We start from the raw sequence: 23,385 nt of genomic DNA, 5'->3' as shown, positions 1-23,385 counted from the left end.
CCAAGTTACTAGCAATGTGAGTGTTACTGATGCCATCCTGACTAGGACAAGGCTTTCCAAGGGTATTTTCTTGGCTGATGCATTCAAAACTATCTTGTAGCCTAGAAAGACATTGGTTCAAATTAAAGTTTAGTAAAAAAAGCAGGAGGAATATTTGGAATATGTCCAGATACTAAAAGCATACATTATGCAATTACCAATTTAGACTAGAAAAGATTTGCATCATAATCCGCACAGTTAGGAGGGCCCCTCAAAATTTAAGATGTGAAACGATTTGAAGATGAAATCTATTTTCTGTGGTAAATAAGTATCACAGCAGCAAGATGGCTTTTTGTCTAGATTTTTAAAACTTTCATATTAAAGACTTTTTGAATAGAAACTCAATTCAGCTCCCTAAGAATTCTATTAGTTTAGTTAAAAGTCATTACCATTATATTGCAATATTAAAAAAAAAGCAGGTAACTGCTCTGGGGTGGAAACCGAACGATTCACAGGAGCTGTAACCATGATACCATGGACAACAGATATGTAATTAAAACACAAGAGATGGAGACATAAGGAGCAGGATTCACCTTTTACCTCGTGAAATTTTGAGCAAGACAAGCCTTTCTACTTAAAGAATTAACTTCTGATCAAAATAATACAGAAGGTAACTTATTAAATAGTCACAGGGGCAACCACTGGAGAAAAGCTGACCCGCAGTTAGTACAACTAAAATTAAAAGTTCGTCCTCCAATCTTCGGCTGCTTTTCTCCTACACTTGCCAATAGGCTTATAGTGAATACATTCAGAGCAAATGTAGGAGATAAGCAGCTTGAAGTGAAAATGCAGTAAGACGGCTGCCAATAGTTCTGAAACTTTCCAAAGGAAGTGTTTTTTTCTTGATTCATTCACAGGATGAGGGCATCACTGGCCAGGCTAGCATTTATTGGCCATTCCTGAGACCAGTTAAGAGTCAACCACCTTGCTGTGGATCTAGAATCACATATAGGCCAGACCAGGTGAGGATGCTGGTTACCTCTCCTAAAACGGACATTAGTGAGCCAGATGAGTTTTTCTGACAATCGACAATGGATTAATGGTCGTAGATGCTTAATTCCAGATATCTACTGAATTCAAATTCCATCTGCCACTGCAGGATTTGAACTCAAGTTCTCAGAATGTTGCCTGGGTGTCTGGATTAACAGTCCAAATGATAATACCACTAGGCCATCACCTCCCCCTATTATTTGCATTATTATTAATAGTTAATTGGATAATTTCAAACTGAACAATTTTATTTCATAAAGATTTACAATCATGTTATGATATGCCAAAGGATCACACGTACTGCGAATTTCTTGGAATACATAGTCTGTTAGAAACAAAACATGCAACTATTTAGCTATGACCTCCCGAGTCTTGTGGAAAGCACATGATGGGTGTGCGTACATTGGTATATCAGTTCTTATTAAAAATTCATTTATTGCTAACTTAAGCTCAATATCACGCACAAACATAAATACATGGTGTCGTAAAATTAATGCTTTCCTTGCACTGGCTTAAAGTTTAAGTGAATTTTTGGAGATCAGTTCAACACTTCAAGTGTACTTAGAGAGTTCAAATACAGGTACTGTATTATGGTAAAACAAGTTATAATAGAACAAAAGACTAGCCCCAAAAGCAAATTTAAAAAAACACCAAAGGAAAAATTATTTTGACCTCTTCTATCCATAGTACAGTTCAACAGAGCAACTATCCCTATCTTGGAGGTAGCAAAAAGGCCAATAATTGGGTAAACTGCTCACACAGGAAAATTCACTCTCTTCTTGCCCCCTTAAAATGGTCAATTAAAGAGTACTTAAAGGCCCCCTAATTCATGAACAGCTTCATTTATTACCTATTTGGTAGGTAAAGTGGCTTCTTCCTGCCTGCTGCACATGGCATCCAATTTAACAGAATCCAGGGCAAGGATGGGATGCAAAACCATCAACATCCTTATTTCAAACATTACCCCATGATCCTCACCTAACAAGAGCCCAAAGAAAAGCCCTCACTTACTTGACACTGTAGTCCTTAAAAGTGTGGACCCCCTGTGATTCAGAGCACTCTGAAGCTGCTTTTGATTGGCTGGCAGCTTCTACAAGGTGGTTTACTGAGAAGTTTGATCATCACCTCTTAAGTGGAGGATTGGAGCCAGATTCAGAGAATTCTCTCAAATGGGGGAGGGAGTCAGTCATCAACAACCATACAGACAACGCATGGAGCATTAAACTTCGACATATGATTTGAACCAAGTGTTTGAATGAGAAGTTGAGCTTGCCGAAAATAGCTATAATACTGTAACATTGAAATTAGATAATTGCATCATGATTATTTTGTAGCAAATTACTTTAACAGTTCAGTGAAGTAACCTGAGCAAATTCCATGGAACTAAACTGAAAAATGTCAATGGAATCAGCAAATTTTAACATCCAGACATTCAATTATTTGATGGTGATCCACCCAGCTTTGATTAGGAATACTCCAGGAAGTGACCAGGAAGGTTGACGAGGGAAAGATGGTAGATGTAGTCTATATGGATTTCAGTAAAGTCTTTGATAAGGTTCCACATGGTAGGTTGCTCAGGAAGGTTCGATCGCATGGAATCCAGGGTATGCTGGCAAATTGTATACAAAATTGGCTTCACAGTAGCAAGCAGAGGGTAACAGTGGAAGGATGCTTGTTGGACTGCAGGCTTAAGACTAGTGGAGTGCCTTGGGGGTCAATGCTGGGTCCATTACTGTTTGTTACCCATATCTATTTGCATGACAAATGTACAAGACATAGGAGAAAAAGTGAGGACTGCAGACGCTGGAGATCAGAGCCGAAAAATGTTTTGCTGGAAAAGCGCAGCAGGTCAGGCAGCATCCAAGCAGCAGGAGAATTGACGTTTCAGGCATAAGCCCTTCTTCAGGAATGAGGAAGGTGTGCCAAGTAGGCTAAGATAAAAGGTAGGGAGGAGTGTTGGGAGTGCGATAAGTGGAAGGAGGTTAAAGGTGAGAGTGATAGGCCAGAGAGATGTGGGTGCAGACAGGTCAGGAAGAAGATTGCAGGTCAAGAAGGTGGTGCTGAGTCCGAGGGTTGGGACTGAGATAACGTGGGTGGGTGGGGGGAAAATGAGAAAGCTGGAGAAATCTGCATTCATCCCTTGTGTTTGGAGGGTTCCTAGGCGGAGGATGAAGTGCTATTCCTCCAGCTGTCGTGTTGCTATGATCTGGTGATGGAGGAGGCCAAGGACCTGCACGTCCTTGGCGGAGTGGGGGGGGGGGGGGGAGAAGTTAAAGTGTTCAGCCATGGGGCGGTTGGGTTGGTTGGTGCGGGTGTCCCAGAGGTGTTCTCCGAAACGTTCCGCAAGTAGGCAGCCCGTCTCCCCAATGTAGAGGAGGCCACATCGGGTGCAGTAAATGATGTGCGCGGAGGTGCAGGTGAATGTGTGGTGGATTTGGAAGGATCCCTTAGGGCCTTGGAGGGAAGAGGTGTGGGCACAAGGTTTGCATTTCTTGCGGTTGCAGGGGAAGGTGGTGCCGGGAGTGGAGGTTGGGTTGGGTGGGTGATGTGGACCTGGCGAGGGAGTCACGGAAGGAGTGGTCTTTCTGGAACGCTGATGGAGAGGGGAGGGAGGGAAATATATCCCTGGTGGTGGGGTCTGTTGCTTGGAGGTGGCGGAAGTGACGAAGGATGATAGGATGTATCTGGAGGTTGGAGGAGTGGTAGGTGAGGACCAGTGGGGTTCTGTCCTGGTGGCGATTGGAGGGGCACGTTTTAAGGGCGGGGGAGCGGGAAATGGAGGAGATGCGATGGAGAGCATCGTCAACCACAACTGAGGGGAAATTGCGGTCTTTGAAGAAGGAGGCCATCTGGGTTGTTCAGTATTGGAAGTGGTCCTCCTGGGAGCAGATGCGGCGGAGGCGAAAGAATTAGGAATATGGGATGGCGTTTTTACAGGGGGAAGGGTGGGAGGTGGTGTAATCTAGGTAGCTGTAGGAGTCGGTTTATAGTAAAATGTCTGGGTTGAGTCGGTTGCCCGGAGATAGAAATGGAGGGGTCTAGGAAGAGGATGGAGGAGTCTAAGACAGTCCAGGTAAATTTGAGGTTGGGGTGGAAGGTGTTGGTAAAGTGGATGAACTGTTCAACCTCCACGTGGGAGCACGAGGTAACGCCGATACAGTATTCGATGTCACAGAGGAAAAGGTGGGAGGTGGTGCCAGTATAGTTGCGGAAGATGGTCTGTTCCACATATCCGATGAAGAGGCAGGCATAGCTGGGGCCCAAGCGGGTGCCTATGGCTACTCCATTGATTTGGAGTGGGAGGATTGGAAAGAGAAGTTGTTCAGAATAAGGATCAGTTCAGTCAGTCAAAGAAGGATATCAGTGGAAGGGTACTGGTTGGTTCGGCAGGAAAGGAAGTAGTGGAGGACTTTGAGGCCTTCGTGATGGAGGATGGAGGTGTATAGGGACTGGATGTCCATGGTGAAGATAAGGTGTTTGGAGCCAGGGAAGTGAAAATCATGGAGGAGGTAGAGGGCTGGATGGTGGCCCGAACGTAGGTGGAGAATTCTTGGACTAAGGGGGATAGGATTGTGTCAAGGTATGCAGAGATGAGTTCGGTGGGGCAGGAGCAGGCGGAGACAATGGGTCGGCTGAGGCAGTCAGGTTTGTGGATTTTGGGCAAGAGGTAGAAACGGGTGGTGCGGGGTTGTGGGACTATGAGGTTGGAGGCGGTGGATGGGAGATTCCCCGAGGTGATGAGGTTATGGATGGTCTGGGAGATGATGGTTTGGTGGTGGGAGGTGGGGTCATGGTCAAGGGGGCAGTAGGAGGTGGTGTCTGCGAGCTGGCGGTTAGCCTCAGCAACATAAAAATCGGTGCACCAAATTACCACTGAGCCTCCCTTGTCTGCCAGTTTGATAGTGAGGTTGAAGTGGAGGGAGTGGAGGGCTGCATGTTGCGAGGGTGAGAGGTTGGAGTGGGTAAAAGGGGTGGACAGGTTGAGGCGGTTAATGTCGCGGCAGCAATTGGCTATGAAGGGATCGAGGGCGGGTAATGTACAAGGCATGATTAGTAAGTTTGCTGATGACACTAAACTAGGTGGTATTGTACACAGTGAGGAAGGTTACCAGAAATTACTGCAGAACCTCGATCAGCTGTGGAACTGGGCCAAGGAATAGCAAATAGAGTTTAATGTAGGTAAATGTGATGTCTTGTATTTTGGAAAATCAAATCAAGGTAAGGGTTTCAAGGTGAACGAATGAAAGGATCTTAGAGTTCAGGTTCACAGTTCTGAAAGCGGAGTACTAGGTAGACAGGGCAGCGAAGAGGGCTTGTGGCACACTGGCCTTCATCAGTCAGGGCAGGTCAGGCCGCACTTGGTGTATTGTGTTCAGTTTCGATCACCTTACTATAGGAAGTATGTTATTAAACTGGAAGGAGTGAAGAAGAAATTTACAAGGATGTTGCCTGGACTCAATAATCTGAGTTACAGGGAGAGGTTGGATAAGCTAGGACTTTTTTCTTTAGAGCAGAGGAGACAGGGGTTGGTAGATTTTTATAGAGGTGTAGAAGATCATGAGAGGCATGGATAGGGTCAATGCACTCAGTCTTTCAGAGGGTTGGGGAATCAAGAACTTGAGGGCATCAATTTAAGGTTAGAGGGGAAAGAGTAAAGGGACAATTTTTTGATTTTACAGAGTGAATGAGCTGCCAGAAGTGGTTAACATACCTGCCTCAACAACATTTAAAAAAAGGTATTAGAATAAATACAGATAGGAAAGGATTAGGAGGATATGGGCCAAGTGCTGGGAAATGGGATTAGCGTGGATGGACATTTTGGTTGGCACGGACCAGTTTGGGCCAAAATGCTGGTCTCTGTGCTGAAGGACTGTATGACAGTATGATTCTTTTAAGGTTAAGTTGCAGGATGAGTTGACAGTTAGGAAGGCAAATGCAATGTTAGCATTCATTTCAAGAGGGCTAGAATACAAGAGCAGGGAGGAGAAAGTGAGAACTGCAGATGCTGGAGATCAGAGTCTAGAGAGAGTTGCTGGAAAAGCACAGCAGGCCAGACAGCATCAGAGAAACTGGACAGTCGACTATTCAGGCAGAAGCCCTTCATCAGGGATTAGAATGCCCAAAACATTGGTTCTCCTCTTCCGATGCTGCCTGACCTGCTATGCTTTTCCAGCAACATACTCTTAACTAGACTACAACAGCAGGGATGTACTGCTGAGGATGTATAAGATTTTGGTCAAACTGCATTTGGAATATTGAGAGCAGGTTTAGGCCCAGTATCTAAAGAAAGAAGTGCTGCTCCAGGAGAGGATGCAGAGCTTTACAAGAATGATCTGAGATGAAGGACTTGTCATATAGGGAATTGTTGAGGACTCTGGGTCTGTACATGATGGCATTTAGAAGGATGGCCGGGGGAGGGGGGGGGGGGGGAAAAAGAGACTCTCATTGAAACTTACAGAATACCAAAGATGCCTGACTAGAGCGAGCGTGGAGAATACTTGCACTAGGAGGAGATTAGGACCCAAGAGCATAGCCTCAAATTGAAAAACCCTTTAGAACCAAAATGGAGAAATTTCCTCAGCCAGAGGTTATTTAATCTGTGGAACTCATTGCTATGGAAGGCGGAAAAGGCCAAGTCTTAAGGTCTATTTAAAACAGATATGCTCTCGATTAGTAAGAGGAGCAAAGGTTACAGGCAGGAGAACAGGGTTGAAAAACATTAGCCATGATCAAATGGCAATGCAGACTTATACAACATTACAGCGTAGTACAGGCCCTTCAGCCTTTTGGTGCATTGGAGAAGGCATGTCAGAAAGGCAAGGTCACAGTGATCATGGGAGACTTCAATATGCAGGTGGACTGGGTAAATAATGTTGCCAGTGGATCCAAAGAAAGGGAATTCATGGAATGCTTACAGGATGGCTTTTTGGAACAGCTTGTCATGGAGCCCACAAGGGAGCAGGCTATTCTGGACCTTGTGCTTTGCAATGAACCAGATTTTAAAAGATCTTAAAGTAAGGGAACTCTTAGGAAGCAGCGATCATAATATGGTAGAGTTCAATCTGGAATTTGAAAGAGAGAAGGCAAAATCGGATGTAATGGTGTTACAGTTAAATAAAGGAAAGTATGAGGGCATGAGAGGTACTGACGAAAATAGACTGGAAGCAGAGCCTAGCGGGGAAGACAGTAGAGCAAAAAAATGGCAGGAGTTTGTGGGTATAATTGAGGACACTGTACAGAGGTTCATCCCCAAGAAAAGAAAGATTATCCGGGGAGTGATTAGACAGCCATAGCTGACAAAGGAAGTCAGGAAATGTATTAAAGAAAAAAAGAGAGATCCTGTAAAGCGGCCAAAAGCACTGGGACATCAGAAGATTGGGAAGGCTACAAAAACAAACAGAGGATAACAAAGAGAGTAATAAGAAAGGAGAGGATCAAATATGAAGGTAGGCTAGCCAGTAATATTAGAAGTGATAGTAAAAGTTTTTCAATACATAAGAAACAAACTACGGCCAAAAGTAGACATTGGGCCACTTCAAAATGATGCTGGAAGCCGAGTGATGGGAGATAAGGAAATAGCAGGAAAACTTAATGTCAGTTTTCACAGTGGAAGACATGAGTAATATCCCTACAATTAAAGGGAGTCAGAGGGCTGAGTTGAGTATGGTTGCCATTACAAAAGAGAAAGTGCTAGAAAAACTAAAAGGTAATAAAATTGATAAATATCCTGGCCCCGATGGGTTACATCCTAGAGTTCTGAGAGAGGTGGCTGAGGAAATAGCGGAGGCATTGGTTGAGATATTTCAAGAGTCACTGGAGTCAGGGAAAGTCCCAGATGATTGGAAGATCGCTGTTGTAACCCCCTTGTTCAAGAAAGGATCAAGACAAAAGATGGAAAAATTATAGGCCAATTAGCCTAACCTTGGTTGTTGGTAAAATTCTAGAATCCATCATTAAAGGATGAGGTTTCTAAATTCTTGGAAGAGCAGAGTCTGATTAGAACAAGTCAACATGGAACAAGTCAACATGGATTTAGTAAGTGAAGGTCATGCCTGACAAACCTGTTGGAATTCTTTGAAGAGGTGACAAGTAGGTTAGACCAGGGAAACCGGATGTGGTCTATCTAGACTTCCAAAAGGCCTTTGATAAGGGGCCACATGGGAGGCTGCTGAGCAAGGTGAGGGCCCATGGTGTTCGAGGTGAGCTACTGGTATGGATTGAGGATTGGCTGTCTGACAGAAGGCAGAGAGTTGGGATAAAATGTTCTTTGTCGGAATGGGAGCCGGTGACAAGCGGTGTCCCGCAGGGTTCAGTGTTGGGGCCGCAGCTGTTCGCATTATATATTAATGATCTGGATGAAGAGACTGGGGGCATTCTAGCGAAGTTTGCCGATGATACCAAGTTAGGTGGACAGGCAGGTAGTACTGAGGAAGTGGGGAGGCTGCAGAAGGATCTAGACAGTTTGGGAGAGCGGTCCAGGAAATGGCTGGTGGAATTCAACATGAGCAAATGCAAGGTCTTGCACTTTGGAAAAAAGAATAAAAGTATAGACTACTTTCTAAACGGCGAGAAAATTCGTAAAGCCAAAGTACAAAGGGATCTGGGAGTGCTAGTCGAGGATTCTCTAAAGGTAAACATGCAGGTTGAGTCCGTGATTAAGAAAGCGAATGCAATGTTGTCACTTATCTCAAGAGGGTTGGAATACAAAAGCACCGTTGTGCTGAGACTTTATAAAGCTCTGGTTAGGCCCCATTTGGAGTACTGTGTCCAGTTTCGGTCCCCACACCTCAGGAAGGACATACTGTCACTGGAATGTGTCCAGCGGAGATTCACACGATGATCCTTGGAATGATTGATCTAACAAGAGGAACGGCTGAGGATCCTGGGATTGTATTCATTGGAGTTTAGAAGATTAAGGGGAGACTTAATAGAAACTTACAAGATTAAACATGGCTTGTAAAGGGTGGACACTAGGAAATTTTTTCCGTTAGGCGAGGAGACTAGGACCCGTGGACACAGCCTTAAAATTAGAGGGGGTCAATTCAGAACAGAAATGCGGAGACATTTCTTCAGCCAGAGTGTGGTGGGCCTGTGGAATTCATTACCGCAGAGTGCAGTTGAGGCCGGGACGCTAAATGTCTTCAAGGCAGAGATTGATAGATTCTTGATGTCACAAGGAATTAAGGGCTACGGGGAGAATGCGAGTAAGTGGAGTTGAAATGCCCATCAGCCATGATTGAATGGCAGAGTGGACTCGATGGGCCAAATGGCCTTACTTCCACTCCTATGTCTTATGGACCTGTGCAAATCAATCTGAAGCTCATCTATCCTATACTATTCCACTTTCATCCACATGTTTATCCAATATTCTTTTAAATGCTGCTAAACTTGGCGAGTCTACAACAGTTAGTAGTAGGGGTGTGGAATGCACTCTGAGTAAAGAAACTACCTCTGATATCTGTCCTATATCCATCACCCCTAAAGCTAAAGTTATGCCCCCTCATGCTAGCCATCACCATCTGAGGAAAAAGGCTCTCACTGTCCACCCAATCTAACTCTCTGATTATCTTATATGTCTCAATTAAGTCACCTCTCAACCTTCTTCTCTTTAACGAAAACAGCACCAAGTCCTTCAACCTTTCCTCCATACGAGGCAACATCCTTGGAAAGGTTTCAGAGGAGATTTACAAAGCTTCCACATTCTTCCTACGTGGTGACCAGAACTGTATGCAATACCCCAACTGCTGCAGCACCTGAGTTTTGTACAACTGCAAGATGACCTTGTGGTTCTAAAATTCAATCCCTCTTCTAATAAAAGCTAACACACCGTATGCCTTCTGAACAACCCTATCAACCTGGGTAGCAACTTTCGGGGATCTATGTACATGTACAGCGATCTCTCTGCTCATCTACACTACAAAGAATCTTACCATTAGCCCAGTACTCTGCATTCCTGTTGCTCCTTCCAAAGTGAATTACCTCACATTTTTCCGTATTAAATTCCATTTGCCACCCTTCAGCCCAGCTCTGCAGATTATCTATGTCCCTCTGTAACCTGCAACATCCATTCACATAATCCACAACTCCACCTGACCTTAGTGTCATCTTCAAACTTACTAACCCATCCTACACCCTCATCCAGGTCATTTATAGAAAATGACCAATAGCAGTGGCCCCTAAACAGATCCTTCCTACACTACTAGTAACTGAACTCCAGGATGAACATTTCCCATCAACCAACACTTTTCTTTCAGCTAGCCAATTGCTGATCCAAACTGTTAAATCACCTTCAATCCCATGCCTCCGTATTTTGTGAACAAACTACCATGGGGAACTTTACCAAACACCTTACTGAAATCCTTATACACCACATCAACCATTTTACCCTCATCCACCTGTTTGGTCACCTTCTCAAAGGACTCAAAAAAAAAGGATAGAGAGGCATGACCTACCCTTCACAAAACCGTGTTGACTATTCCTAACTAACTTATTCCTCTCTAGATTATAAATCCTTTCTCTTATAACCTTTTCCAATACTTTACCCACAACGGAAGGCTGGCTCACTGGTCTATAATTACCAGGGCTGTTTCTACTCTCCTTGAACATTTGCTCTCTTCCAGTCTTCGGGCACTATTCCTATAGACAAAGACAACAAAGATCAAAGCTAAAGGCTGTGCAACCTCAATCCTGTCTGGTCTAATAGGCTGTATCTCAGTATTCTCCTCGATAAGTCTTTTTCTAGTGTGAATACTGACGAAAAATATTCATTTAGCACTTCCCTTATCTCCTCTGACTCTATGCACAACTTCCCACTACTATCTTTGATTAACTCAAGAAAAGTTAGGACCATTCTTTTATTCCTGATATAACTAGAGAAAGCTTTAGAGTTTTCCTTGATTCTATCTGCCAAAGTCCCTTCCTAATCTTCTTAGCTGTCTCTTTAGATCTTTCCCAGCTAACTTGTAACTCTGAAGTGCCCTAAACTGAGCCTTCACATCTAATCCTAAACAGAAGCCTTTTTCCTCTTGAAACAAAAGAGATTCAACTTTTTGTAAATCACTGCTCCCTCGCTTGACCACTTGCCCGACAGGTACATACCTATCAAGGACACGCAGATGTTCCTTAAATAAGCTCTACATTGCAATTGTGCCAATCCCCTGCAGTTTCCTTCTCCAACCTATGCATCCTACATCTTGCCTAAGCACATGAAAATTGCTTTTTTCCCCCAACAAAAACACTTGCCTGCATTATACACCTATTCCTTTCCATTGCTAAAGTGAACTAACTGAATTGTGGTCACTATCACCAAAGCGCTCACCTACTTCCAAATCTAACATCTGGCTGGGTTCATTACTCAGTATCAAATCCAATGTGGCCTCCCCCCTTGTTCGCTTGTCTACATACTGTGTCAGGAAACCATCCTGCATATACTGGACAAAAACTGACCCATCTAAAGTACTCAACCTATAATATTTCCAGTCAATATTTGGGAAGTTAAAGACCCCCATAACAACTACGTTTTACTCTCGCTCCTATCCAGAATTAACTCTGCTATCCTTTCCTCTACATCTTTCAATTATTCAGAGGCCTATAGAAAGCTTCCAGCAGGGTGACCTCTCCTTTCCAGTTTCTAACCTCCGTCCATACTACGTCAGTAGTCGAAGTCATCAAACATCCTTTCTGCCACAGTAATACTACCCTTGATCAACAATGCCATACCGTTTCCTCTTTTATCACTTTCTCTGTTCTTACTAAAACATCTGAATTCCAGAACCTGCAACAACCATCCCTGTCCCTGCTCTATTGATGTCTCCAAAATGGCCACAACAAAGTCCCAGGCACCAACCTATGCTGCAAGTTCACCCATCTTATTCTGGATGCTCCTGGTGTTGAAGTAGAGACACTTCAAACCACCTTGCTGCTGGCCAGTGAACTCTTGCAACCTTGAAACCTCATTTCTGACCTCACTATTCTCAACCTCCTGGACACTGGAACTACAATTTAGGTTCCAGTGGGCCAAATGGCCTAATTTCTACTCCTTTATTTTATGGTCTTACTCACCCATTACTTCTACACTGGTTATGGACGCATCATTTCAGATGATCAGTGAGTCCACAAGATATAGGAGAAGTAGGCACTCTGGTCATTGAGTGTGCTCAGCCAGTGAGATCATGATCGATCTGAAAATCCTCCAAACCACAAGGCAACCTTGATAGAAACGTGTGCAATGAAGCTGCCTCTACATGGCTTCTGGAAAAGATGGCCGATTATCACCAACTCGGTTTATTATTGTAGTAAATTATTAAGCCAAGTTCATATTGCGCATCTTTAATTTCAAAACATATTGTCAGAGACAACTAAGGATGATAGTTGCTGGTGACATTTGAATACAGATATTGCATTGGTTTATTTCCACAGATGGAATTAATTGTAGGCATCTGGATGGAGATCAATCATGAAGAGTCACAAGAATTTTGATTTATAGTTCAATTTTTAAAAATCAGTAAGATCAAAGACATCTGCAAAACTGTTGGCACAATCATGGATGGTAACGATTCAAGTGGGTATAAAAAGATCTTTCAATGAGAGAAATGGATTGTACGCAGTTGGATTCAGCAAAGAAACAGTATCTATCCTTTTAATAGATTTTTTAAGTGTATGTAAATATTAATGTATTTGGATAGGGATAACACCAGGCATATATACACCATGCTAAAATTTCATTCAAAGCCCTTTGCAAAGTTTAGATGATGGATATTTATAATGGTCAGTGTTCTGAACATGTATGGAAGTTTAAATATTATAAAGATACATTTTAAAATCAGAAAATTCAGTACAATAAATTAGTTTTTTGAAAGATTAAAAACCCAACATTCTTCATCAAGGTACAGGTACAAGTAGCAGAACCTTACATATTTGAGCTTCCACCAACACTGCCCATTCTGGCGGAGAACACTTTACTGATCATTAGCTGAGGGGGAGAGCTAGAGAGAGAGAAAAAAAATACTTCAGTCAGCATTACATTTTATAGTCCACCAGAAATTTACACAAAATACAATATACCATTTTCAGTTCAATGTGTTGATCATTAAAACTTTACATCTCCATAATTAGTATTCTATCCAAGAATCTCCAATTTATGTAGAGAGAGTCAGATCATCAAAATGTTCACTAGTATAATAGATAAATTTACCGGTCTCTGGTATTCAATAAATATCAAAATATAATGCACCAGTTCCAATAATATTTGAAACAAAGGAAATTTTCTGAATTAAATCTCCAAGAGCATAAAAATAAATCTAGAATATGACTATCAGTTAATTTAAAACAAGAATGAATACCTCACTCTAAGCAGCATATTTGAAACAAAAAAAAGCACAAAATGAAACAGGTGAAGTTACCATTTTCATGTCCGAACTAAAATTCAAACTGACTACTTATTGTAAACGTAGCATAACATTAAATGCCTTTCAACTGTGTTTCTTACCGTATGTGATGTATTTTCAAAGTAGAGCCTTTGTAACTCATTGCAACAGAGCCAAACATCATCTCCCCAAGCATGTTGACATCAGAAACAGGACGAGAATACTGCAAATAAGAGCATCCCCAGGCAAGATTGTACATTATTCATGGACATTAACAGATGAAACATAGACTTCTAGTAATAATACTTTGACAGCTCATTCACTCAAATGGAGCCTAAACAGGGTATGAAGATAAGTGTTGTTTATCTTTGATATTCAATTTAACCAAATCAGAAATGTTTATTTAAGGAGTAATTACTCAAAGAAAATTAGAACCTTTAAATACTAAAATTGAGTACTAAATGTTGAATATTAAAAATAAGTACTGAGAGAGAAATTTGGACCATTTATTTTTAAATCTTTTAAGAATAGAAAAGAAAAATGCTGTTCTCTTTCTTTCACCACAAAAGCAACATTGTAAGTAAATATTTGAGCATGGACAATTTTTAAAGTAGACTTCCTAGGGTGTTAGGTGCTGCTAGCAAGGTTGCATTAATTGGGCATCCCCTGTTACACTAAGCACTGTGGCCTTCAGGCCTGATGAGTATCAGGTCAACAAAGTAAGTGACTATTTGTCAAGAATTCAAAGACATTGATTCACCATTACTGTTGCCTCAGCACTGATATCTGTGGCACTCCATAGGTTACAGGTTGCAATCTTGAAAATGCATCCACCCAGCCCCCTCATCCCAAATGTTTTTATATTAGTCATCCAATTCTCTCATGCAATGATACTGCCTCCAACTCCGTTATCTTAAGTAGCCTAATGTCTAGTAACTCAAACATCTTTTGAAAATTCTAATACAGGTAGAAACCCTTTATCTGAAATCCGAAAAGTTCCAAAATCCTCAGATTTACTCATTAAGTTTTTATCTCATTAAAAAGGTTGTTTGGTGTGCAAACAGTTAACTCAACTCCATTTGATGCATGTCACTCAGATGTGATGTGGGTGGGTGTGGCCCAGTACCAGCAGGCCTCAATTCTGTCTTAGGGCTGTAGTACTCTGAGTCTGCTGTTCGACAAGATTTTCAAATTTCACCATCATTTATTCAGAAATTTGAAAAATTCAGAATTCCGAAAACCAGCTGAAGGATTGTGTACCTGTATTAAAGTCCAATGCTTCCTGTTTGAAAAGGATAATAAATTTGGCAAGGTTGATTTCTCTTTTCCCACACTGTCTCTGCTTGAATAATATAACCATTTCTAAATGCTGCATTATTAATCCCTTATAACCTGCACGTTTTCCAAATAATGGATGTTGAGCTAACTGGACTACCTGTTCTTTGTCAAGTTCACTTTTTAAATAAGAACAATGCTACATTGGCATTTTCCAACCCTCTCGGATGTTTCCAGAATCTAAGGAATCTTTGCTCTGGAGCCACTTTTAATATCCTACAATGAATTCTAATCAGGTACAGGGGACTTATTGGTTTATAGCCCTATTATTTTCCCAAGCATGACTTCTCCAGTGACAGATTTTGTATGTAAACTCTACTCCAGTAAGTCGTACCATGTTAATCACCATTTGACAATACAATTTCCAGTTCTGAATTTCTACTATCTTATAATCTGTCTTCCATAGCAATACTTGCCATGGAGATACATCAACATACCTGATATCTAGGCAGTTGCTCTTTAAGAGCAAAGGAAGAGGAGAGATTTTGGGTGCAGGTTCTATTGCTAACTGTGTGGTGGCATTTCCCTTGCAACGTGGACAGACCATCTGAACTCTTCTAGAAAACAGCAAAAATAGCATTTCAATTTCAGGAACCTTCAAGCATGTCATGTTGGTTTGTAACCCACAATTGCCAAATGTACTGAAGCTTGCATCATAATCTTTTGGTTCAGAGGGAAACTATATTAGATGAAATTAAACATTTTGTATATTATGTATACACTTACTGCACTGCTGTTGAACTTTGCGAACTCAATTACAACTACATATTTCATGTTAATATAAAACATGTATTAAATATTAAAATCCAAAATTTGTAGTTTCAAAAACATTTCTATTGGTGGACACATTGCTTTCTTCAAACCATTTCAGTTTTCATTTAGAATGTGCTACTTATCATTTGTCTTCATCCTGGCCATGTCCGCTCTTCCTTTCAGCATCATAGTTCCCCACCTCCACATTTAAACACATCACAATTTTAAAAAGTTTTGTTTTTTAAAAAACTCATGAATATGAAGTTAATGCCATTGGCTAGCCAAACATTTAACGCCCATGCCTAATTGCCTTGGTGGGGAGCTACCTTCTGTCTCACTGCAGAACTAAAATCTCTCATACTTACAATTTATTCCAGCGATTGCTGCTGCACCTCCCAAAGATCTTGACAAAGTGCGATCACAAGAAATGAACAAGCACTCAAGCGAAGGTTAAACTAATGGTTTATAAAGGTTTACCATAACAGAACAAAATGAATTTAGCTAAACCAAGTATCCCAGTGTGCTGCTAAGTTTACGCACAATAAAAGTTCAGCAGGTCTGGCAGCAGCTGTGGAGAGAAATCAGATTTAACGTTTCAGGCCTGGTGACCCTTCATCAGAAGGCATGGTTTAAAGTTTACCCTGCTTCAAGTTTTTGTATATTCCCTAATGTACAAGCAGACTATTCAGCCCATTGGGTCTACACTAACCCTCAAAAGAGCATGCCACACAGACACCCCCGCCCCCTCCCTTTACACACAAGTGTGTGTCCGCTCAGAAACAAACCCTGAGACAGAGAGGGAGAGCGAGGAAAAAGGAAACTTCAGAAAACTGAGCTGCAGAGAGACATTGGATAATTGATTATTCAGTTAATTGAACCAAACAAAATAGTGCCCAACCATCTCATTTGAATAATCGAGGTTCCTCTGTACACAGTCATCCAAAGCTGGAATTGAATCCAGGTCCCTGGCACTGTGAAGCAGCAGTGCTAATCACTGAGCCACTGTTCTGCCCTATTCAAAGAAACAGAAGAATTCCTGAATGTGGACAAGAGAAATACATATTGTAGACAGGTAAGTATGGAGAATCTCCCATTCACTTTAATAATGAAGGACCACATTTTTTGAGAAGGTCACTAAAAAGGTAGATTTGAGTTTTTTTTAAATGCACGATGTTTATATCATGTCTTCTGAAAGACCATGATCCTTTCCAAAATACAGAAAACTGGCATCTATGGCTCCAGAAGTATGCCAATTGATCCAATATTTGATCAAAGGTTTATGTAATCAATGTAAAAACACACCAATAGAAATGTAATGCAGAGTGGGTGTGCGTGTACATTGTTACATTTAATGCACAGCACAAATCAAAATGTAATGCAACCTTGCCTTTAGCAAACAAAAAACACTTACCAGACAGCCTTCTCACTCCCATGCTCAACTGACTACTGGACATCACAGAGGTTGTGATAATAGTATTTAAGGTACATAATTTTTGCTAGTTTAATTGAAAGTGCTGGTACATAACGTGCCAGTCAAAACAAAAGTTTGTTGTACATCAGAATCAATACATGGCATTCTTACTGCACAGGTACAAACAAAAATCTAGAAAGGTAACTGAATGTCATTGTGTGTGTCACGGATTTGGAACTCAATGGAAGGAAGATATGTTTCATTCGTATAGAACTTTGGCTCTTTAAAAGAGCCCCTTAACACTACTATATTCAATTTCGGGCATCATATCTTGAAAGCGACATTAGTTTTAAGTTAGGTATAGCACAGGTGTCAGAGAATGCTGCCACGGCTTAAAGGGCCAAATTAGAACAAGTTACATTCCCTCGAGATTGTGCCTGACTTATTAAAATGATAAGTGTACATAATTGTTTGGTGTGGGTGGGTGGGAGTCAGACATTAACATTTGTTAATTTATGATGGTTTAAAAACATTCCTGCTAAAATGCTCATTTTTCTTCAATTAATCAAATATTTATATTCAGAAACTGAACACTCCGGTATTCGTAGAACTTCGCTTTCTTTTCAGGTGACTATACTGGCCCATCCAAGCGTGCTTTAATTTAATTTTGACTTCAACATGTGACGTATTTGCTATTTGGTTTCCAGTGACAAGAAAAATATGATTCTTAATATCATAGATAAAAAGCCTACAATGGACATAACTATTAGAACTTACATGCTCTCAAACCTGCTTAATTGCAACTACTTGAGCCATTTTCACAAAGTAATAATGGGTATCTCCTGAAGTGGAAAGCAAGACAAATCAAGGCCATTTGCTGCACAGCAACATGTTTGCCCAAATGTGTTATAAAAATACATTTTTCCTTCTTCATTCAAGTTGTGGAGAACTTGGGTTTTCTTCTAAAATCTATTCTTTTCCAAGTCAAAACCCAAACACATCACTTTTTTGGACCTTATGAGCTAACGCAAAGAAACAGCACAGTTTGTGTGACTAGCTTATGATTACACAACACCAGGTTAGAGTCCAACAGGTTTGATTGAAACTTTCGGAGCACTGCTCCTTTACCAGGTTATGTCACCCACCTGCTGAAGGAGCAGCGCTCCAAAAGCTAGTGCTTCCAATTAAACCCGTTGGACTATAACTTGGTGTTGTGATTTTTTAGGGTAAAAAATGAGGTCTGCAGATGCTGGAGATCACAGCTGAAAAAGTATGTTGCTGGTTAAAGCACAGCAGGTTAGGCAGCATCCAAGGAATAGGAAATTCGACGTTTCAGGCATAAGCCCTTCAACACATTTTCAGTTGTGATTTTAAAAAAAAAAACTTTGTACACCCCAGTCCAACACCAGCACCTCCAAATCGTAGCTTATGATTTAATTTCCTCAGTGTGCAAAACATCCACTTGCTCACATGGAAAGCCATGATACTTGGCTGATTAAATTCAACTTCCACAGATCAACTTTAGGACTGGAAATCAGGTATATTCACCAAAGGCACTAAACAGAGTTTGAAATGGGACTCTTAAATTACGTAAAGTAAGCGTTTTCATCTCTTGTTAATTCTGCTGCTTTAGTTGACAAATTGTGCAGCACCATAACTGAATTTAAAAAAAACTTGAAAGAAATCAACATGCTGATTCCCTGTTTACTATAGCGCAATGATAATAACACTTGCACCATCCTGTATTGAAGGAATATAACATTGTTAATACCTACATGCCCATGCAAATTCACATATCTCATGGATTATTTCGTGGAGAAACCTGCTCAGAGAAGGTCAGTTTTAAGAATGAAAATAAAAGGAGTGTTATCTAGATTCAAAACGATAGCTTCCTCTTTTTCCTTGGATGAAGTCTGACCCAGTGATCTCCAGCGATTGTGGTTTTCAGATTAAAATTAAAAAAGGAGCACTCAAGGATCAGCAGCCTTTAAAGTGTAAAGAATGCATGTTTTTATTCCCTTCATGGCTGGACTGTGGACTACAAACTAGAAAGAGTTATTCCTTTAAACTAAGAAAACTACAGAAAATGATGTTTGCATTTTAAGAGTTACTCTGGAACATTATTATATCTACAATTTTGCCTTATTCAAACAGTGAAGTAAAAAATGAGGTCTGCAGATGCTGGAGATCACAGCTGAAAATGTGTTGCTGGTTAAAGCACAGCAGGCCAGGCAACATGTCAGGAATAGGGAATTCGAGGTTTCGAGCATAAGCCCTTCAAACAGTGAAGGCTAATCACTTAGGTGCAGTTTCAGGGTAGTTTTGCCCAGTCTTTTTATTACATTTGCCAACAGGATCAGTCATGGGTTCAGCATAGTAATTACCACTTTACTGTTTCCTGAGCACATTACTATAGTCTGTTGTTATGTGGTTAATAAACAGAAGCATCTTGCTCACAATGAGTAAGCACCTAAGTCTGTCCTTTTGCTGAGTGGAGAAGTAACATTTTCTCCTGGTAGCTTACTCATCATTTCCCCATAAAAGCGAATGAAACACTCAATCTTCATGTCAATAGCCAAAGATCTGAAGGGGTCGAAAGAAAACATTCAGTAATGTGTCAGAACTGCACTTGGCATTTCCCCCCTTCCCCCATCCATAACATTTGTCTTGCCTTTTTTTGCTGGCTTAGCATTTCAGCCATAAATTAGCAATTTGTTTCAATCTTGCCATTAGTTAAAACAGTTGTATTATAATATAAATATTTAATTTATCAACAAGAAACTAATACTCATTCTTGGAGTCTGAACTGGATACAAATTATCCAATTTTATCTAATTTTCACATTTCCAATGACTCAGTACAGCTCAATTTCCAGTGCACCCACCACTAAACTATTAATGTCAAATCAGTGTGCGAGGGTTACCATCATGTCCCCTGCCAATTGTTTCTCCAGTTTACTCTATATAAAAAAAGAACTCTTCCTAATTTTGAATATATCTTCACTAAACCTAGCCTTAAATGTCTGCTTTCAACAATCCCAGTTTCCATAGCTTTGTCACATAATCAAGATGGAACAACATTTTGTGGAAGGAAAATCATGATTAGCAGACTCACTGGAGTAATTTCCAAGTAGTATAGGCTGTGGATAAAGGTAAGTTAGCAGACGTTCTGTACTTATTTGCCCAGAAGACATTTGAAACAAAAGGTTGCTGTGGAAAATAAGAACTCCTGCTGTATGGATAAAGTGCTGACATCAATGGAAGATTGGACAGCTGATTTAAACCTACTGTTTCTCATGTGTCATTTTCTGATTGGAAGGTTGATTCTAAATTCTGCTTTGTTATATTGTGTTTTAGCTGTAATGTTGAAATAAATTGTATTTTGCATAAAGCTGAGTGGTTTGACCAGTTGTATCGCACCTTGGACACCCACTTCACATCTACCTTTAAAATAAAAGTTAGGGTCATAGTGACATACAGCATATAAACAGACCTTTCAGTCCAACTCATCCATGCTGACCAGATATCCTAAATTAATCTAGTCCCATTTGCCAGTACTTGGCCCAGATCCCTCTAAGCCCTTCCTATTCACGTATGTATCCAGATGCCTTTTTTAAAAAAAGTGTTGTAATTGTACCAGCCTCCACCATTTCCTCTGGCAGCTTATTCCATACAAGCACCATCCTTTGAGTGGGAAGGGTGCCACTTTGGTCCCTTTTAAAATCTTTCTCCACTCACCCTAAACTTTTGCTCTCTAGCTTTGGACTCACCCAAACCCAGGGAAAAGACCTTGTCTATTTATCCTATCCATGCCCCTCATGACTTTATAAACCTCTTAGTCACCCCTCAGTCTCCGATACTCCAGGGAAAACAGTTCCCACCTAATCAGCCTCTCCTCATAACTGAAACTCTCCAACTTCTTTTCTGAACCCCTTCAAGTCTCACAACATCCTTCCTTTAGGAGGGAGACCAGAATTATACACAATATTCCAAAAGTGGCCTAACCAATGTCCTGTACAGCCACAACGTGACCTCCTAATTCCTCCACTCAAACTTCTGATCAATAAAAGGAATGCATACTAAACACCTCCTTCACTATCCTATCCACTTGAGACTCCACTTTCAAGTAACTATGAACTTACACTCCAAGGTCGATTTGTTCAGCAACACTCCCTAGGACCTGAGCATTAAAGAATCAAAAAGTGAGTCGCTGGAAAAACATAGGTCTGACAAGAAAGAGAATCAACATTTTAGGTATAAGTCCTTCATCAGGAATGTGTACAAGTCCTGACCTGATTTGCCTTTCCAAAATGCAGCTAAGCTACTTTCTTAAAATATTTCAAGGGAGTCTGGCCAGGTCCATTACTCAACAATTGTTTCTGAAATATTGTAAGAGAAAACTTAATTGAAACAAAGATCCTGAGGGGTCTTGACAAGGTGGTTGCGGGAAAATGTAGAACTAGGGTAACTGTTTGAAAGTAAAAGACGTTGGCCATTTAAGACAGAGGACTGAGTGTCTCTGGAACACATTCCCAGAAGTTGTGGAAGCTAATCTTTGAACCTCCAAGGCAGAGGTACATTAATTCTTAATAAGAGGGAGAAAAGCCCATAATCTGTATATATTTGTTACTTGTTAATAACCGACACCACTTACGTGCTGCTATTCCAGGAAAACTACATCTTTCCCAAGACACTTTTCCTAAAACACAAGTGTCCAGAGATACAAATTCCTCAAGTTTACCTCTTTTTTTTGCTTTCAAGGGACTTGGATGTCACTAGCAAGGCCAGCATTTGTTGCCCATTCTTAAATCCTCAGAACTCAGCAGCATGCTAGGCATTTTCAGAACACAGTTAAGAATCAACTAATTTGCTGGAGTCACAGGTGAGCCATACCAGATAAGGAAGGCTGTGGTTTTAAAAACACAAAGCATAATTGTTTCTGTATTCCCTTCTTTACGTAGCCCAGAATTCCAACTACATTTTTAACCACATTGAACTATCTTGCCACCTTCAACTATTTGTAACATTAATTGTCTCAACACTAGGCTGCTTTAAAATTATATTTTATTTTCATTGCCTCTCCTTGTTCTTCTGTTTGAAATACATCACGTTGCATACTCTGCATTATCAGCCACATCAAACCATTTCACCAATTTCTCCAAGCCTGCCTTAAATTTACAACCTCCCTCAGTTTACAACAGTTGAAATTTTAAATTTAAAAATCAAATTGCACACTTTGAAAGTATGCACTTTATAATCCAGGTTAGCTATAAAAAGAAGCCGTCTACACAACACCCTATAAAAAGAAACTTAAGTACAAAGGAACCTCGAATATTCAAACACCAATTATCCGAAAATCAGATTATCCAAAGCAGATCTCAAGGTCCTGATGGAAACATTACATCAAAGACATGTTTCCAACAGTAATCGTGTCTTTTGTTTACAGTGATTAAACAGGCACCATCTCCAAATGACTGACCTCCCTTTCCCTACACTTTCCCTGGAGTTCTACACAGGAGTGTGCCTTAAATCCCCCCTTCCCTACATAATCTCTCTAACATTGCCCTGTACAGGCCCTGGACAAGGTGGAACCTGTCAAAATGTTGCAGTAAAATGTTGTGTGGGGGACTTGGGCTGCATGTGAGTGTGTGCTATTTGCAGACTTACCCCAAAGGCAACTGCAACAGTCTTGTTGTTGGTGTCCAGTTCAGCTGCCCCGAAGAGGGGGCGGGGGTGTGTGTGTGTGTGTGTGTGTGTGTGTGTGTGTGTGTGTGTGTGTGTGTGTGTGTGTGTGTGTGTGTGTGTGTGTATATATATAGTGTTGAACAGGATTGGGGTGAGCAGGGGGCGGTGTTGGATGGGGTTGAGGAATGGTGTTGGATGGGTTTGGGGGGTGGAGAGTTGCTGGGAGTGCTGTTGGGGGCGGGGGGGGGGGGGGGGGGGGAAAAATGTGTTGGACAGGGAAGCAGGGTTGGTGGCAGGGCCTCACGTGCTGTGAGCTGCTGCAGGCTCCTGAACGAGGAGCAGACTTTTAAAAACTGAGCCCTAAAGGAAAGGCATTTAAATCGATTAACCGAATAATCGATTAATAGAACAAAATAGTGCCCGCCCATCAGTCGGATAATCGAGATTCCCCTGTATTATAATTTTACCAAGATTAATTAGAATGAAAAAAGGAGGAAGATTATCCATGGCATTAAATGGATATGCTACAAGTTATGCACTCAGGCTATAGGGTGAGGATCAACACCTCACCGTACAAGGAAGGGCTTTTGATGCAAATGTTTTAATTCCATTAACACAAGATTGAAAATTGAAGCAGGCCATTTCAGATATGGTCAATAATTTAATTTTAAATCTTGAAATTAGGTTAAAACAAAACATCAAAGATTTTTTGGCATTTGTAACTAACAATTAGAATGATCAGTGAAAACTACTCTTTTATAACAGTGGAACTTCATCACAGTTTCAAAAGTAAATTATCCCTATTTCT

The 23,385-nt window shown here is 40.9% G+C and overlaps 1 protein-coding gene across 4 annotated transcripts in view; it reads right to left on the bottom strand.

The window, feature by feature from the left end:
* Positions 1–23,385, bottom strand: part of LOC132833466 (folliculin-interacting protein 2-like) — a 130,987-nt gene that overhangs the window by 56,032 nt on the left and 51,570 nt on the right. Inside the window, exons 3-6 of one of the 4 annotated variants that reach the window (XM_060851786.1) lie at positions 15,167–15,286; positions 13,517–13,617; positions 12,942–13,013; positions 1–101 (exon numbers count right to left, since the gene is read on the bottom strand). In XM_060851786.1, the coding sequence (XP_060707769.1) occupies positions 1–101; positions 12,942–13,013; positions 13,517–13,617; positions 15,167–15,286 (394 nt within the window). Of the gene's footprint in view, positions 102–12,941; positions 13,014–13,516; positions 13,618–15,166; positions 15,287–23,385 lie in introns of those variants that run through there. The other 3 variants (XM_060851787.1, XM_060851788.1, XM_060851789.1) reach the window with 3 other exon arrangements.

This window comes from Hemiscyllium ocellatum, chromosome 36, assembly GCF_020745735.1.
Source record: "Hemiscyllium ocellatum isolate sHemOce1 chromosome 36, sHemOce1.pat.X.cur, whole genome shotgun sequence".
Taxonomy (NCBI): domain Eukaryota; kingdom Metazoa; phylum Chordata; class Chondrichthyes; order Orectolobiformes; family Hemiscylliidae; genus Hemiscyllium; species Hemiscyllium ocellatum.
Note: the sequence above shows the minus strand (reverse complement) of the source record. Positions and strands in the feature narration are given on the sequence as shown.